At 36.5% G+C, this 18999-nt stretch overlaps 1 protein-coding gene and 1 long non-coding RNA gene across 2 annotated transcripts in view; one reads left to right on the top strand and one right to left on the bottom strand.

The window, feature by feature from the left end:
* The window catches only part of RXRG (retinoid X receptor gamma), a gene marked incomplete at its 5' end in the record, with an annotated part of 101890 nt that extends 92990 nt beyond the window's left edge, over positions 1 to 8900 (bottom strand). Inside the window, one exon of the mRNA XM_053469692.1 lies at positions 8801 to 8900. Coding sequence (XP_053325667.1) covers positions 8801 to 8900 — 100 coding nt within the window. The remainder of the gene's footprint in view (positions 1 to 8800) is intronic.
* A 58-nt stretch (positions 8901 to 8958) lies between these two features.
* LOC128500856 (uncharacterized) lies at positions 8959 to 16340 on the top strand. The gene is made up of 2 exons (XR_008354957.1): positions 8959 to 9030; positions 16252 to 16340. It is a non-coding gene; the product is annotated as an uncharacterized LOC128500856 (long non-coding RNA).
* Positions 16341 to 18999: the final 2659 nt, after the last annotated feature.

Below are 18999 nucleotides of genomic sequence, written 5' to 3'. Positions count from 1 at the left end.
TCTAGTAACATCAATAACATATTTATTCTTTTAAGAGATCTCTGGCTATGACAGCCGCAATAAAATAGCCCTGCTGCTGGCAACTAGTTAAGTCATGTCAGGGACACTAAAAATGAGAAACACTGAAGCTAGCTTTGTCGGAGATGATTTAACGCTGGTCACAGTCTTTTCCAACTCTCTGAAGCAACACTCAAATGAGATATATTTGTACCTGTCTGAATTCATCCACATGAACACAATACTCTTGGGATGCCAATCATTTCATATTACCAAAAGAAAGAAATAATACTGACATACAGTACAATGTAAAATACAAGGTAAACATGTAAATTGTGTTTTATATTTATCATTTAACAAAATACAAACTGAGTGAACAGAAGAAAAATAAAAACAATCATCAATATTAGGCATGACTACCCTTGGCCTTGCACAAAATCGGGGATTTTGTAGGCATTTATTTAGTTGTATGATTAAACCATTATACCAAACAAGTGCTAATGATCATCAATGTATTATGTAGGTAGAAACACAATCATTAACTGAAACAGAAACAGCTGTGTAGGTGGAAAAACCCCGGGTGAGGAACAGCCAAACTGACTAACAAGGTGAAGTTGGTGAAGATTTAATTTAAAAGTCATGCGCCATGGCAAGACCGAGCACAGCAATAAGATACAAGGTACAAGGCAAATTTCAATGCAGGGGTTTCCAGATGTTCTGTCCAGGCTCTTTTGAAGAAGTAGAAGGAAACGGGCAATGTTGAGGACCATAGATGCAGTGGTTGGCCAGCAGATAGGACACATAATGCTAACTTCCCTTCACAACTGGAAGACGCATAGCAGTCCCATCAGCTCAGCATTGGCAGAAAACAGTGGAACCCTTGTATACCCATCTACTGTGCGGAGAAGACTGGTAAGAAGTGGTCTTCATGAAAGACTTGCAACAAAAAAGCTGTACCTCCGACGTGGAAACAAGATTAAGCAACTTCACTATCCACAAAAATACAGGAACTGATGTGCAGGAAAAAGGCAGCAGGTGCTCTGGACTGGCAAGTCAAATTCTTTTATATTTATTTGTAGTAGAAGGCAGTTTGTTCATGCCACAGGCTGGAGAGCGATGCAAAAATTAGTTTGCAGGCAATAATGAATCATGGTGGATGATCCTTGTAATTTTGGGGCTGCATTTCTGCAAATGGAGTTAGGGATTGGGCAGAATGGTCTCCTCAATGCTGGCAAGTACAAGCAGACACTTAGCCAGCATGCAAAACTATCAGGGATGCATCTGTCTGGCACCAAATTTATCTTGCAACTGTGAATTGATGCTGTTTTGAAGCCAAAGGCTGGTCACGCCAAAAATTGATTTGATTTAAAAAGTTAACTCACTTATGTTAAATGCTAAAAAAAAAATTATAAAAATAAATTATTAGTATGTCTATTTTTGAAAGCATTTTTACTTTACAATATATTTTCACACCTGCCTAAAATGTTTGCCTAGTACTGTATATTCTATACTCTCTGAGTAGGAGATAGCTACCCACCCATTATAGTGAGGAATGAATGCATTTTTGGTTTTTACTTGGAAAATTATTTTAGAAATTGGTAATATTCTGAACTGGTTCAACAACAATTTACAGATATGTATTAAAGACTATAACTTGTTCTTTGGTGTGGTAATGTGACTACATCATCAATGGTTTATACTATTTTAACAAATGTATGTGGACACCAGACCATCATGCCTATATTAGCTTGTTGGACATCCAATTACAAAACCATGGGCAATGGTAGCTGCCTATACGCTGGCCTAATTATTTTGCTCTTTGAATACTTAGTGATTGATGGCTGCTACTCTTGTGTAGTTAGGCCTTCTTTCTGATAAGGGGAAATACAAATACTTATTACAATGATTGTCACTTAGAAGCCTTGGCATATTAGCATGATGGTCATCTTAAACAGAATTTCATTTAACTTTGGATTTATGTACTGAATAGCCTTTTTGCTCTTTGAATCTGACTTTATGCTTAGATCGTATTTTCATTCATTGTTCCTTTTTATTCTTTACTGTTGAAAATCTCATTTCTACATCATTTACAACTGAAATTAAAAAAGTGATTTCTATGTTTAGTGTTCTGATCCATCTTGTTATGAAATGTTATAACCGTGTTATTCTTTTTTGAGAAAAAGCAAAAAATGTAAATGCTAAATCCAGACTCTATAAAATCGAAGTATAAAACACATTGCAAAGACACTCGTGTTTGATTAACCCCTTAATGACAAAGCCCGTACATGTACGGGCTCAAAATGTATTGTTTTCAATGGATTTAGGGACCGCCCATTGTCCTTAAGGGGTTAATAAAATACATAATTTGCAAGGGGAAGATTAAGTTTGCAAAATCATACCCATTTAAATGGAATGCAGAGTCCCTCAATAAAAACAAAAGGCATGTGTTTGTATGTGAATTCACGTCTCTGTGTAAGAGTCCTATGGTGAGTTAACAACGTATTGTCTTTCACAGCTAATATAAATGCAGCAGGCAGTGATGAGTTCCCTGAGGATAAGAATGTCTCTTCACATCAAACACAAATTTCTCAAGCCAAGCATATTGCACAAAATAGAACATGTTATAATCATTTCAGAAGAAGCTCCAGAAAATTCTATGGTTTGGCTTGTCAACACCTAGCAAAACTGAGCACTTTATATTTATTTTGCCATTTGCTAATAATTTTTTTTCCATGCACCCAATATTTACATCTTATTTGCATTGCACACAGTAATTTAGTGGATAATAGATATTGGGGATATTGCTAAACTTTTTGTGCCTTTGTAAAAGTTTTGAATCTCTATAACTGGTAGAGTTTGATTTAGCAGAATAGAAGATACCATTGCTAGTAGATTTGAAATTCTACAGGTGTTTTTAAACAACTCAATATTTCAATGCATATTTTAGCATTTCCACTGCTCAAACCAGAAATAGAAGCAACATCTGTTCTGCTTTAATATGTTAAATGGTATCGTACTGTATATTTTAAATGTCATCAAATGCCCATTCATTGGCATTCACCTGGTTTATGTAAGCTTTAATATGGACTCACCACTGATGAGGTTGTATGGGGAAACTGACTTTCACTGGAAAAAATGCCCATGAATTATTTCAGATTATTTTATTTAGGATTAGAAGAATCAGAGCTTTTTGAAAATATATTTTAGTATGTTTCCATAATTTGCGCTCTTCTCTTTTTTTGGAGACTTTTTTTCAAAACCTGTTATTTTAAGTACTCTTATTATTGGCTATTTGTGGTCAGTCTGGGTTTCTATGTAATCAGCTCCTATCCCCACTTCGATCATTGAATGCACAGGTTATTATTATTTTAATTTTTATTATTTTTTATTTATATAGGTACAACAATTTAAGCAGGTTATGACAAAACTGAACATGACAGACTAAGACAAACTGATACATTTTGTAAATAGGGCTCTGCTCATCACAAGCTTACAAAATAATTTAATAAGAAATGCTGTTTTTTATATAAATTTTAATAAAAGACTTGATTTTTCATGTTCTGTCTCTTCTGCATAATGCATCACTGCACACAGTTATCCTTCACCTTCTTGAACAGCTGTTCATTTCAAAGCTTTGATACATTTTTATAACTAGTTCAGAAATTATGAAATGGTGTAAAAGGCCCATATGTGCCAAAATGAAAAATTTCCTTCCAACAGGTAGCTTGTATCTCTTGCAAATGCCATAGAAACTGTTACATTCCCTTTTCAATTACATTAACATATAGAAAAAAAAACTACTCCCCACTGATTTATGACAAGTTTACACTTTAAATGCGTTTGATGTATACAGTCGGCTTTCAGTCCAAATACATTACCTTCAACAATTCTTGGACAGGTAAATAAAATCAACAGGCAAGTCAATGTAAACTCTTTATCAGATTAAGTTTATGCTGATAACAGTTAAGGAAAAATCGTATGTGTAGCAGCTATAAAACTAGCTGGTTTTTAACCCCTGATCCATTTTAATTAACAAATCTAGGAATTTTTGAAGAAACTTCTAAACTGTTGAAAAGCCCTTGTTCTACATTGGTAAACGGAAACTAGAGGGACTTCTGTGACTTGAAGCATGAACTCAATGCTGAAGAACAAACACAGGTTGGGAGATTGTAGAAATCAGCAATGTGAAAGACACCAAAAGCAAATGGATCAAACAAATATCAAGCATAACATGCTAAGTGCACATATGGCATAGAGTCAGTGGCCAAAATGGGGCTATACAAAGAGGTAAGCCGTTATTATCTGTGATACCACTAGGTTCATTTTCAAACACTGTAAAGGCTTCCGTGAGCACTAGTTTGCACAGTGACACAAATGTTACATTTGAAAGATGTTTTGCAACATGAAAGTATTTGCACAACATACCCAGACACAGCTTAATCATTTAAACAACTATCAACATATATAACAATTTTGTACAACTATTTTTTAAGATAGGCATTGGGCCAGTTCCCAATAACCTTTACTATTCATTTAATGTAAAGTATATTGTAAGAATTTCATGGCCCACTTATTTTACTTTGAAGGGTGTGTTTATTCTCTTTTTATACAGATGGAGAAATGTGCCATAATAAAGTTATGCATATGTAAAAATGTATTTAGGGTGAACGATAATATAAACAACTAGACAGTTGGAATATAATAATCAATATGTAAAACAATTCCATAAAAAGGATCAAAGACACATACATTAGACTTTATATGTTATTAGTTAAAAAGCTGTGGCATAATGCTTCTTTCTGACACCAAAAGATTAAAAATCTAACGCGTTTCACCAACACTGGCTTCTTCAGATTTGAATATGTGTAGATTGCAGCAGAAAATAACTGTCTAATATAAAGAAAAGGAAAAGAAAAAGACAATGAGATGGACTTAATTTTGGTGTATACATTGCACCTCTGCACCTCACAATTATCCAAATACTTTTTGGTGAGTTAATAAGTCTTTGTGGTTTTTACAATATTTTCCCAAATTATGAAATTGTACATATAACTAAATTAATGTTTCAAAAGATTTTGATCAATGGCATTCATAATTTAGTGTCAGTTCACAGCAGAAACATTATACCACAACATTTTAACTAATAAACATATAACTTTTAATGTACGTATCTTTGATCCTTTTTATGGAATGAATTGTTTGAAATATTGATTATTACATTGACTTGTTTTTATAGTCAAACTGTCTAGTTATAAGCACTCACCCCACATACAACGCCTTACGAACCAGGCTGTTTTTATTTTTTTGGACCTTTCACGACCAAGGTTTGCAATGCTTGTATTTAGCTTGTATTTAGCTGTAGTTTAGTGTACCCACACAAGTTATTTATTGTTTTTTATCAGGACAAGAATGGCTTTATTCTGATTTTTTTATAAAAAAAAAATACAAAAAATATGATGAAAAATGTAAAAAAGCTCATTTTTAAAAAAAATATTTTACTCATCTACAACATCTAATGAAAGAACCTACTAAATAGATTCTACTATTTCTCCTGCGTTTTGAAATACTCAACGTTTTTTTTTTCCGAAAGTTATAGGGCAATAAATACAAGTAGTGTTTTGCTATTTCCAAACTATTTTTTTCCAAATATGGTCATTCTGGCACATGTGCTATTTGGGACATCTTTAAAGCTGGCCAATGCAGTTTACCCCCATCAAACCATATTTTTTGAAAACTAGATATCCCTTAGGTATTTCATGTGCTAGTATCTTAACTCTTTCCATGATGTTGACATCACTGCATAATTATTTTTAAATGTTAATAAATTTTTATACTTTTTGAAGCTATTTTTATCCATTGAAAAAAATATATATATATTTTACTAATCACACTGAGATTAGAAAGCTGGGCTCTCCGGAGCGGTCGCAGTGTGTTCTGAGGTGGTTGTTTGGTGTCGCTGAATGCCTCGCTATCAAGCCATTTCAGTGACACCATTGAAGCTTAACCTCTTTTAAAATGGGTGTCCGCTGACATATAGTGTATGGTAGATGCTGATGCCCCTGTGGATGGGCCACACGCAGGGTTGCAAATTTTTGTGTCGTCAGCAAATAAACATACCTTTCCATCAAGACCATCTGCAATATCACTAATAAAGATATTAAAGAGAATGGGTCCAAGTACAGATCCCTGAGGTATCCCACTGGTAACAAGACCTTGTTCTGAATATACGCCATTGACTTTAGATTAGATTTCGGGCGGCCTGGGGGGCAATTGCCCCCCGGCCCAGAACGCCCCTCTTTGCCTTTCCAGCACAACAATGACCCCAAACACAAGGTAAAGATGACCCTTCAGTGGTTACAGCAGAAAAATGTGAAGGTTCTGGAGTGGCCATCACAGTCTACTGACTTTAATATCATCGAGCCACTCTGAGGAGATTTCAGAAATGCGGTTCATGAGAAACGACCAACGAGGCATTTTGCCATGAAGAATGGGCAACTATCCCACCAGCCAGAGTGTGGGGTTTCTTAGACAACAATTGTTATTAATCCTAAAGGGGGCAATACACAGTATTAAGAACAAAGGGTATGCAGACTTTTGAACAGAGGTCATTACATGTTTTTCTTTGTTGCCATGTTTTGTTTTATGATTGTGTCATTCTGTTTTAACCTACAGTTGAATATGAATCCCTTAAGAAAAAAAAGAAATGTGTTTTGCCTGGTCACTCGTGGTTTCTTTAAAAATGGTACATATATAACCAATTCTCCAAGAGCATACAAAATTTTGATCACAACTGTATATATATGAAATCAAACTAATATCTCACTGAACCTCAGTGCTATCTCAGTCTCAGTGCTATCAATCATGCCATTGTATGTGATATTAAACCTGGTTTGGCTTGATTGTAGGGAAGCAGTACGAGCCAGAGCCAACCCAAAATCATAAATAAGTATGGCTCCTATCAAAAACACTGTCCTCACATTGTCCTTCCAGTCATGCACAGGCTTGGTCCACCTTTCTGGTTCAACTATAATGCCTTTCTTTTACCAACTTCATTGCTACTAAGTGTCCCTCTATGAGGGACAGTCTACTTGTTGGACCCAAATCTCTCCCCCCTCTTATTTCAGGACATAAAATCTAGACAGGCCTTGACTGAAACTTTTTCATTAAACCCCCTTTTTTGGACATTTGACCAATGTTGGGGGTGTGTAGCTTGCTACCCCTATCCTGACAAAAGTTGGTTGTTGTGAAAGTAATTAGTCTGTGGTGTTTAGTTGTAAAACAAGTTCTGCTTAGCACTGCCAGAGTCTTAGCAAGGACAGAATCTACTCCAACAAACTTACTGATTGACTCACTTTGCAGTTAAGGCAATCAATGCATCACTAATGTAAGGTAACTGATGTGGATATTGAGGCATCCACATCATTGTTTACATACAGAAAAAAAAGCAAACTTCAATTACCTGGTACTTACATGATAAAGTAACCAAACCAACTCCAGTTGTAGTTTGATACAAAATAACCTCCAAGTCCACATATTGAGTGATAGGAGATTTTGACTAATTTTAAACTATAAATACATTTGAGTAATTTCTCTTTAAATGGATAGTAGACCATGAGGCAAATATCAATATGAAATGAATTTTGTGTTTATGCATATCTTCTTAGGGACAGCAAGTGAGCAAATGCCTCCTTAACATTAACAGACACATGATTTTGGGGATATTTGCCGCAATTTCCATTTTTTTCCTCTGGTTAAGGGTGAAGTGTTATCACAACAAACATTAACTACACTCAAAATAAATAGCTTACATCTTAAAACATATCTGTAGAAATAGCCCTCAACATTAATGGACACCTCCCTGCTGTGGGGTAACAAATACATTGTGTGTACATTACATTACAAATACATAACAAAGGTAAGGTATAGAACATGGTTATATATTATTTGGCCAACATAGAAAAAAATGTAGTCACATAAATGTTGAGGACCACAGAGGTATCTTCTTTAAATAAAAGATAAGGTAGTACCTTAGGAAAGCCTGATTGAGATAATGCTGTGAAAATTTTATACCGTTTATATATAAATGTCCTAGAAATATATTTTGTCCCTATCATACATAAAAGTTCTAATAGTTACTCAACATAAAATAATCCATTGAACAGTAAAACTAAAACATGTATCAATAATGTATTTGCACATGGGCTGTCTATTAAAACAAGGATTATATTGCAAAGTAGGGCAAAATATATGAAATTATAACAATTACCACAAAAAAAGTTTTATGGATAGCTTTAGTAAAAAAAAATAAACTCATATAACAGGGCCAGAGATTTTGGTAACTGGAAAGCCAATGTGACAGTGAACAAGTTCAGCCCATACAGTGCCATTCCTTATAGTATTTCTCAAACTATATATATATATATATATATATATATAGCAATCTAAATTAACAAAGGAATAATAAAAACATATTAAATCAACATTGTATTCCTAATGGATTACCTGTCACACACTTCAAATTCCCTAAACTTCTAAACATTTTCTGTTTTTCACAAATAACTGAATATGTGAAAAGCATATCAACGGTTATCAAAGTAACGTTTTATTATTTATGTAAAAACCTCCATGCGGGCACATACATGTTTACATGTATAATATAAAAGCGTTCTAGGGTGTACCTTTGGGACCATACAGTATATGACAATAACATACTTAGTGTTGCTTCTATAATCACTGCTGGGAAGCTGTCCGTGCGGAGCCTAAAAGCAGCTTTCACAGAATACGTAGTAAAGTACGAACTTACTGAAGTGTGAAGAGTATGTTGCCATGGAGGGTACCGTCTCGGTAGCCAGATGCATCCTACAGCCAGGCGCTGCTGCTGATGATGTTGCAGGAGCCGGATTCCCTCACAGGGGCCCTCTCTACCATGGGCGGAGGGGAGAGCGGGAGATGGGAGGGGTGGGAGAACACAAGATGTGAAGAAAACATGAAATCAAGGAAATGAGCACAATGAGAAAGACAGTAAAAGCAGAGGTAAATGGTCAAAGCTCTAGTTACATTAACTATTTCACTACTTACCTTAATAACCTCGTAATACCGGGAACTTAACCCATGCACTGCCGCGGCCGCTTTCAAAAACGGATATAACCAGTGGTTTGTAAAATGAAACCGTTATTTATAAATTAACAACCGTTAATCTGTTGAAGGACATATTTTTTTATTTTACTGAAATTGCTATTTTTATTATTGGTAGGATTTAAAGTGTTAAATCCCAGCGTCCAGTTCCACGTGAAACTCTGGAGGGAAAAAACTCTGAAGCTATTATATAGAGAAATATAGTATAACTTTCTCTATATTTTTCTCTATACTTTTTATTCTGCCACATAAACAATAACATTGTTTAAATAAAACTATAGTTATATACAAAGTGGAACGCATTGAAATAACTTGTTAACTATATAAAAATTAACAATATAAACACACTATTGTCACCATTGACAGTCAATAAAATGTATTTTTTTCAATCTGCCTTTTTTGACACTATTACCAAGATCATTGTGAATGTTATTTTGTTTTTCACACATATTCCATGTACAATGCTATTTACTATGTACTAATAGAAATTATGGCGCAAGTTGAGCCAATGTTTTAATACACTGCACACATTACAAATGGTGATACTTGTGCAAAAAAGCTGGTAACTTCCAACACACTAGTGATTTGCAGCATTCAATGTTAAGAAAGGCTAGATGAAAAATTGAGTAAAGTTTTCAGTTTTTAACATTTGTGAAAACTACAACACTTGCCCTGTCACTTATAGTCAATACTTGATTACAACCAACAAATACAAGGTTCATCTATTTTATGTTGGAGATACAACTCCCAATATTGCTTGAAGTATAATATTGGACCTTGGTTTAACATGTAGCGTATGGCAATTTGTTAATATGATCATTGCGGTAGTAAATTGGCATAACAAAGGTATTCAATTCATTTTGACGCCTGTTGCAAAGGGAATGGATTTATTATTGCGGTCAGGTTATTTTACCCCTGCCTCGCCTGCTATTTAAGTATGCATGTATATGTAATAATCATCACTAAGCAGACCCTAGGGTCAGAGGGACATTATTGGGTTTCATCTCCCTTGTGTATTAGAAACTGGGGGTAAAAAAAAAGTTAATCTGATTTATACAAGATTATAGCATAAATGTTTATATATATATATATATATATATATATATATGATTAATTGATAATACATTTATTTAGAGCGACGGCTAATTATTGAAATTGGGGGAGAATAATAATAACATTAAAATTGACAGTATACAATCTACTTGCAGCTGCTTCAGTTTTTAAAAACTGACACAAGTACCTAACGTGTAAAGGAAAAGGAATTAAAATGCAAAAGAAAGCAGGCATAGGAAGGTCAGAGTAGAAAATCAATAGTTCAAGAGCATGTAAACATGACAATATTCCAAAGAGGAGGGGAGAGTATTTGGAAACTACAGATAAAGCAACATGGTCTGAAATCAATAAATCTGGGTAAACACTGGAACATAGCAGCATATGCAGAGAATGATAATGGGGGTGAAATGGGTGAAATCATACTGGCTCTAAAGCCACAAGAAACACTGAAACACCATTGCGAAACTTAACACACATTGAGATGGGAAATTAGTCCCCAAAGAGATTTTTAATTTATTCCCAGAGCAGACTTGATCAAGGATTACCTTGTTACTATGACTTTTGAGAGGGAAAAAACAAAATGCAATTGATTCAAAAATATTTGTGGGTGCCCACAAAAAGGCAAAGCAATTTGACTGTACACTGTTACACCAGTTACCCGTTATAGCTTCAAGTTTAAAAAAGATCCTGGCTGTATTCTTTCATGTTTCAACTGGTATTACCATGATCGTACCATGGCTCCTTTTCCACTTGGATCTGCCCATAGTACCTGAACCATCTAGTCTTGCCTGTGGACCCACTCCAATTTGACTGTTGCTACTCATGTGCCTTTCCATTACTGTTTAACTGCCACTATCACAGGCCTTTGACATGTTGAATAGTTAATTTTCTGCCTTATGAGGTATTATTATATCATATTTAACATGGTCTAGATGACCGTTAGGATGTAATAAAATGCCTTATGTTTTTCCCACTTGCAGGGATGTTTCCCCACTGGTGCACTCTAGATTAGGATGTTATTAGATAGCTCTGTGCTAACTAATCTGGTGCAATTGTGCTTGTTGTGAGCACTGGTTACACTTAAATAAATGAGAAAGCCCAGACCTCTGTTCAGAAATTATCTGACACCACTGAAAACAATGATCTAAGTAAAAAAGTTCCAAGAGGGTCTATCCAAATGTTCCAGGGGCCTATGAGCAGCCAACCCCTGCAAGCTGATCACAGGTAAAATAGAGCCTTGTTTGCTGGTCATTCTAATCAGCATAAAAAAAATAGAAAAAAGTAAAATTGTGAAAAGAAAAAAAATTGACATGTACTGAATGATGGATCTTAGATAGAAAAATAATATTAAAAGAAATGCCCATCTGTCCTAAACAAAATGCATACATTATGTTTATATAAATATATGTTTGTAAGTATGTGGGCATGAATGTCTATGTATAAGTGTATGTGTGTGATCATGGATGTCTATGTATAACTGTGTGTGAGCATAAAAGTCTATGTATAAGTGTATATGGGCATGGATGTCTGTGTATAATTGTGTGTGAACATGGATATTTGTATTAGTGTGTGTGAGTATGAATGTGTATGTATTAATGTGTGTGAGCATGGATTTTTATGTGTAAGTATTTCTGTGTGAGCATGTGAGCAGTGTAACTGGTGTGAGATGTGTGTGTTGCACATGTTGCTTGGTGAAGTCGGGGACCCCGGGGCAATTTTCACACCAGGACCCCGTGGTTTCTAGTTGTGCCCCTGGCTCAGTGGGCAGAAAAAAAAATCCTTTACAACTCCAATAGACAGTCACTTTTTTCCTGGATCAACTCCTGTAAACAAGACCATATTTGTATACATAGTTATGTTGTATTATTGTAGCAATTTTGCAATTGTGCCCCTCACCCACATAACCCCCTTCCTTGTACTTTTGGGAGGCTTCCTTGTGCCTATGTGACCATGCATATTGTCTTATTCAAATATTAAGTACTATTCTAGCTTCTTCCTGTGTCTCACCTGCCCAGGTTCAAACTTATTGGCCACTGTAGGAGGATGTGATATCAAACAAGAGACACAAGGCTTTAGGCCATTCACCTCAGCTTTATTTCTTCAGGACTATAACACAAAATGAATATGCTTTACTTCAGCAATTAAACTAACAAAAAATGTCAATATAAGGGCCTGCAAAACTTCTGTAACGGGTTGTGAAAGAATTTTTAAGTAAGTAAAGTCCAAGTAAAACAAGTAATCTTTCCCAGCTTCTTGCGTAGGAAAGGCTTAGTCTTCCAGTTTCTATATTGCAGCAGAGTTGCAGCCTCTGTGTTTCACAGACATTGAGATCATACACCCCACAATACATGGCATGCCATATACACAAAATAGACAGCCTGAAGGGAGAAATGTCAGAAGCATACAACATACTTGTCCCTAAATTTCCACCCCTCTATATAGCAAACGGAGCTTTAATTACCACCACCTGCAACTACTGTAGATACCTCCTTACTTAGAGTTTGTGCACCAAGTAAAATAAAGGCAGGAAAAACACAGAAGCTGCCAATACTCTCCCTGTCACAGCCACTTTGAAGGGACACTTATCCATTACATTGAACACCCAATTGGCTAAAGATGACAGTAACTGAACTGATTTGTGTCCTTTGTGTTTACCCAGTGTTACCTGTGTTTTCCCAAATAAATAGTTACTGGCTTTTTTGCATCCTACAGGTGTGTCCTGTCGATAATGGTGGTGATACCTGCAGCAGTTACTACTGGCACCAGCCTAGAGCACAGATCTGCGTGGGGGTTACTACCTCAGTGGTGGACTGGATGAGCAGTCTAGAATGCTGCAGAGGAGACACCCCCACTTAGATCAGTTAAAGGAGCAGGGCAGGGAGGTGAGATCATGGGTTCTATATAAAAGGAGTACTGCCTCTCAGCACATTGGCAGATCCATGGGGTGTCAACGGGGCACTGGGACACCACAGAGATAGATTGAGGCATGCTCCAGGAGTAAGGATATAGAGGTAAGTCTCGACACCCGGACTTACCTCTTTATTGCCCTAATTTTCAGGAGGAGACAGGGTCATGCAACATTGCACTGCATTACCCAGCAGGGGTAGTGACAGTGAGCTGCATCAAAGTATGTAAAGTGATGTGTCTTTGGGTATGTTAGTAGGGGTGTATGGGTATGTTTGAGTGTGTGTGAGAGTTTTAGTGTGTGAACGTATGTCTTTGGATATGTTAGTATGTATATGTCTTTATTTGGGTATGCTAATATCTGTGTGTCTGGTTGTGTTAGTTTGAGTATCTGGATATGTTTGTGTGGGTGTCTGGGTGTGTATGTTTGTGTGTTAGTGTCAAGTGTCTGGGTGTATTAGTGTATTAGTCTATGTGCATGTATTAGTGTATGTCTGGGTGAGTGCCCCATCTAAGGTCAGGCTCTGGATCCACCCCCTGGTTCAGCTTTGAAGCCGCGCGAACCGCAACAGAGCAGTGAAACAGATACCAAATGATGGGGAGAAAGGGGAAAGATGGTAAGAAAATAGAGTGAGATAAAGATGTAGGGGAGCGATAATGAGAAAGAACGGGGAGATCTATAAAGAGGTAATAATGAGAAAAATAAGTTATGGGGCGATATAGTTAGGGCAGTGATGAAAAAAGAAGAGAGGAGGCATTATAAGAATTAGAGATGGGGGAAAGTTGCAGAGATCAAGAACGGGAAGAGATAATGAATAAAACGAGAGATGATGAGAAGGAGATATAGGGACAAAGTGGTGAGATAAAGAAAGAGAAGAGATATAGGGATAGAGAAGAGGAAGTGAAAGAAGAAAGCTAAAGAAAAAATGGAGAGAGGAGATAATCAAATATGGAGAGCTGATGAAACAAAAAGGGAGAGATAGAGTGAAATGGGAGGGGAAATAAACAAAATAGGAGAGATGAAAGAAAAAAGAAGCGCTAATAAGAAAGTGGGGTAAGAAATATGATAAGGGGGATCAAAGGTGGAAATATAAGAGAAAGAGGACAGAGGGAGAAAACGGAGTGATAAAGTGAAAGGAGATAAAGAGAAAGGGGAGGGAAATAGGAGGAGAGATGGACAGAAAGGATGGAGATGATGAAATAGGGGAGAAATCATGAGACAAGAGAGACAGAGAGAGTGTTTGTGTTTTGAAAGTAGATGCAAGGGCAAGTGTAAGCCAGGATGTCTATATGTAGGGGAATCATGATTGTATGTACTCTATAAGTGTGTATGGGCAGGCGTGTGTGTGTTCATGGGCAGGCAATTGTAAGGGTATAGTCAGACTGAGAGGAGTCCCGAGACTCTGAGACGAGGCCACTGTGGGTGCAATCTGGGTAAATCCTGTGAATGCAGTCTGGGCAAGTCATGTGTCTGTGTGTAAACTAGGTGCTGGGCAACTCGTGTGTAATCTGGCTGCTGGGGCGTTCTATTTGTGCAATATGGGTGCTGTGCAAGTGCTATGTAGGCAATCTGGGTGCTGTGCTGTTCCGTGGATCCAATCTGGGTGCTTGGCAAATCCCTTGTGTGCAATATGGGTGCCCTCAAAGTAGGAGGGCAGGTCATGTGTATGATGCAATCACATTACTCTGCCCCCAAGGGTGTTATATAATTTATTTAAGTCATTATGCAAACAACAAACATAGTTTGCAACCCTACATTATTTGGTGTCACCTTCACATATAGATATTCTGCTATACCCACTTTGTATATGCATTAGAGAAGTGCACCCAGAATTAACCCCTGAGGTACTGAATCAGAGTACATCTACAACTCTCTTTTAAGCAGTTTTCTATCCAAATACTAAAATCTTCTTCTAGGTTTAGCTACTTAAATGTTAACCTCACATGAAGCACTAGATCCAAAATCCAAATAGACACAGCATTTTCCCAATCAAAGATTTATCTGACACAATGCATCCATGACAAATTAATGCTGATTTCAGGTAATAATTTTGTTACCAACAAATTATTCCAGGATGGCTGCACTCTTTATTCCTTAAAGTATTTTTACCACAAGTAATGTTAAACATTAGACTTGCACATTCGTTTCTGCCGAATTTTACTGTTTCATCTATTAATTTGAATAACGAACAAAAGAATGCAATATTGGACGAAAGAAACAGAAAAAGCATGTGTGCAATAAGAAAATCTTCGTTCATTCGTTCTCGACACCGCAGCCTCCATTTTAACTAAAAGGAGGAGAATCTTGCTATTTTGCCTGCACATAGAGGAGGGATATTGAGTGAGCTGATTTTCGTTTGTCCAATCAGCTCTCTCCTGTCACATCATGCTTAGGGCTTGTCCAATGGCTGTGCTGCATCTTTGAAAGAAAAAAAATGAAGAGAGCCTATATAAGAGCAGAGCAGACAGGAAGTCTATTCATTTCACTGTGACTGCTTTATGTGACACTGCTGTGCTGCATCTGAGCATTTTACAGAGTGAGATTCTTCTGTGTGAGACTTGGTGAGCTTCAGCCTGCCATTTCTCACAGTGTCTAAGACTCTTTAAAGTTTTAGTTTAATTAAGAACATAAAGCAAACGAAATTTAAATGGGGCGCAGGTACATGTAAAGGGAAAAAATAATATAATGTATACAATCTTTATCTCAAGAAGAATATTAAAGATTGTATACAGTACATATTGATGGGTCGGAATCATTTCTTTGATTTGTGAGTGCATTATATCACTTAAGCTTCACATTGAGCAAACCATCTACACTATATTGTATTATTATTTTTTCCCTTTACATGTACCTGCGCCCCATTTAAATTTCGTTTGCTTTATATTTCAACACTTGGAGGAAAGTGTCATTTGGGTGCTGCGGTCTGAATCAGGGAAGTATTACTTATAATTTCATTTTCACCATATGAGCACGTAATTTTGGTTTTATTTTCACGGTGTTATTTATTAATTAAGAACATTCATTGATTTAATACATTATTTTAATGAATGTAACATCATTTAACCAGTCCACTATAAACTACTATCCATAACTCTTTCTCTTCATTGGTCTCAAATTCCCTATTCAACTTCTTCTACATGTTTTTTTTCTTGTTTCCATAGCACCTGGATGAACAATTGGGATTTCCGAAAAGGAAAGCGTAGGCTAAATTACGTCGAATATGGATGAATATTGTCAAATACAAAGAAAACTTTCCCCCTTGAAAACACACTGGAGTTACCAGGTTAAGCAAATTTACATTGGCATTTCTCCAGTCATGTGGCCACAAAACATGGATTCCTTAAAAATTAAAATTGAGGTCTTGCAATCACCACACTGAGCTGCAGAAAAACAGTTGGGTTTCTGTATTGCATTTGTGATTTCAGGGAAATTAACAAAATGACAGATGGACACTCCACCTGTAACGCCTCCCTAAGGCAAGTAATTTTAATGCATATGATTAATGCATATGATAGTGTGGTCCCTTTAAATTTCCATGTGGTCCCCTTTGCAAATGCATGGGGAATTCTGCAGAATCCCTCATATCTATTTGCCGCTTTCCCCATCATATTTGCAGTGCAGGAGATGTTTTTGGCTGGCTGGGTGAACATTACAGTGAAGTTTAAAGCTCTGTTTGCATGCGCAGATTTCAATGGGGGTGCTCTTCTGACACTGCTTGTCTACTTCAAGCATCCATCAGTGGTGTGAATACCCAGATCATGGATGAGGTGGGGAGCTGTAACTCCTCCCAGAGGTAAGTGATTTTTTTATTTTTTTTTACTTACTTTAAGTACTTTAGTATGCATTCTTCTTTGGAGAGGCTATCCGTGACATTACACTGTCCCTTTAAGACACATACTTTAAGAGATAATGGAAAAGTATAATGATTATATAAGTAATTTTCTTGAGAACTTAGACAAAACGCTAAAGCTGAGCAAAATTTGATTTAGGATGGATGACTGCATTTTTCTGCTGAAAAATTCCTCTAAAGGTTTTTGGGTTAACCCTGTGGTATGTCTGATGCAGCCCGTTCTGTGCTGTTTTTTAGCTTTAACTGTGAAGTAAATATGCAATTAGTTACTCTTACTAAAGGATCCTTTGATATGATATATTATTTCCACATTTAGAACACTGAGTTGTTCATAGTGGCCTTGGAAGTTAGCTGTATCACTAGCACTCCAATAGCAGCCTCTTAGCACTCCCTGGCAGCCTCTTAACAATGCATATTAGAGACAATCTGCAGCTTTAGAGCATGTTGCTGAATTGATTGGCTGCTTCAATTGTCATGAAAGTGCTCCCATTCACATCAGTGGGAGTCCTTTCTGCACAAGTGCAAGGGAATGCTCGCCGATTAAGCGCTGCTGCTAACTGGCAGTAAGTCTGTCATGTACAATGAGATGTGCTCGGCCAAATACCTGGGCGTAGACCAAGGATTCTGTAGAACAATGAAGATAAAAATAAAACCAAAGATCCCTTATACCTGAGACAAACACAATATCCTTACCACAGAGGTACCATAAAAACAGTGAGGTGCCACTTTAACACACAACAACTCAATACAATTTACAGATATAACCATATTTTCACTAAAATCTAATGTAATTTAGATACATATATCAATTTAGTACATATATCTGGCAAAGGATGAGTTGTATGATTATTTACATCTGATTAGTAGAAGTCTCAGACATAGTTGCCAAATGAATTTTGCTATAAATATGTAGCCTGGATGTTTGTTACCACAAACTGTCTACAAAAAAGAGCAACTTAACATCCCCTCTTCTTGAAATTCTGTAAAACATTGATATTGTTGGATGTTTCAAACTAAAATAACCTTTTATGTCACAAAAAATATCTTGTACATAAATGCCTTGAAAAAAGTAGAAAAGCAGCACACAGATAGATGTTTATAATACTAAAAATGGAGTAACTGGAGATCTTTGAAACCAAATGTTGACCTTGAGACATGATTGATTTCACATGGAATAACTAGCTAAATTCCTGGATGCAACAGTTAATACTCCTATTTCACAATGGAGTTCTCTTTTTATTTTGGATGTTAAATTGAAAGGTTATTTGAGAAAATTTCAGTTGCTATAGAAACACAAATGTGTAGACATTTAGTCTGTTCTCGCATATGATCAAAGTTCAAGGACTAAAATGTATTTTAGGAAAAAATGATGAAGATAAGTCAATAGCATTCTTGAAATTAACTCAAATCATTAAATAGTTAACTCATTTGCTTATTGTGTGTCATGATGGACCCAAGTGTTTTGTATATTTTCTTTAAACTTGAAACTTTTCATTGTACAATTAATATGAATGTTCACCTAACCTGTTGTACCATTTTACATTGTTTATATTATTCCAGCCATTGGTGTAGCTAGGGGGGCTACTGCGGCTGAAGCCTCGAATGTCAGCTTCATAGCCCTGAATGCAGACTCTTGGGCCAAAGTATGCTTTTGGGCCGTAAGCATACTTTAGCCCCAGAGTCTCAATTTCGGGCTATGGGCCGGTTGGGAGAGATCATAGATCTCCCTCTAAACTGCAACAAATAAATGGGAGCATGCCGGCTACTAATGCTATCATATAGTGCTCACCACCAGTGGCATACATAGGGGGGCACAATCTCCCTGTGACCGGCAACAACATTTATTTGTTGCCGGTCACAGGGAGATCTATGGACTTTGTGGCTAACGTATGCTTATGGCGTTATGGCTATGGGCCAGTTGGGGAGATCAGAGATCTCCCTCTAGAGCATGAAAAAAATTACTTTGTTCTGTTTAAAACTGTGAAAGTCATTAATTGCTTTATTTTTCCAGACACTGAAAATCAGTACAGTAAATCCTCCTGGAGTTATTGCTTCTGAG

This window comes from Spea bombifrons, chromosome 6, assembly GCF_027358695.1.
Source record: "Spea bombifrons isolate aSpeBom1 chromosome 6, aSpeBom1.2.pri, whole genome shotgun sequence".
Lineage (NCBI taxonomy): Eukaryota > Metazoa > Chordata > Amphibia > Anura > Pelobatidae > Spea > Spea bombifrons.
The sequence above is the reverse complement of the archived record's forward strand: the minus strand, read 5'-3'. Positions and strand labels throughout refer to the sequence as shown.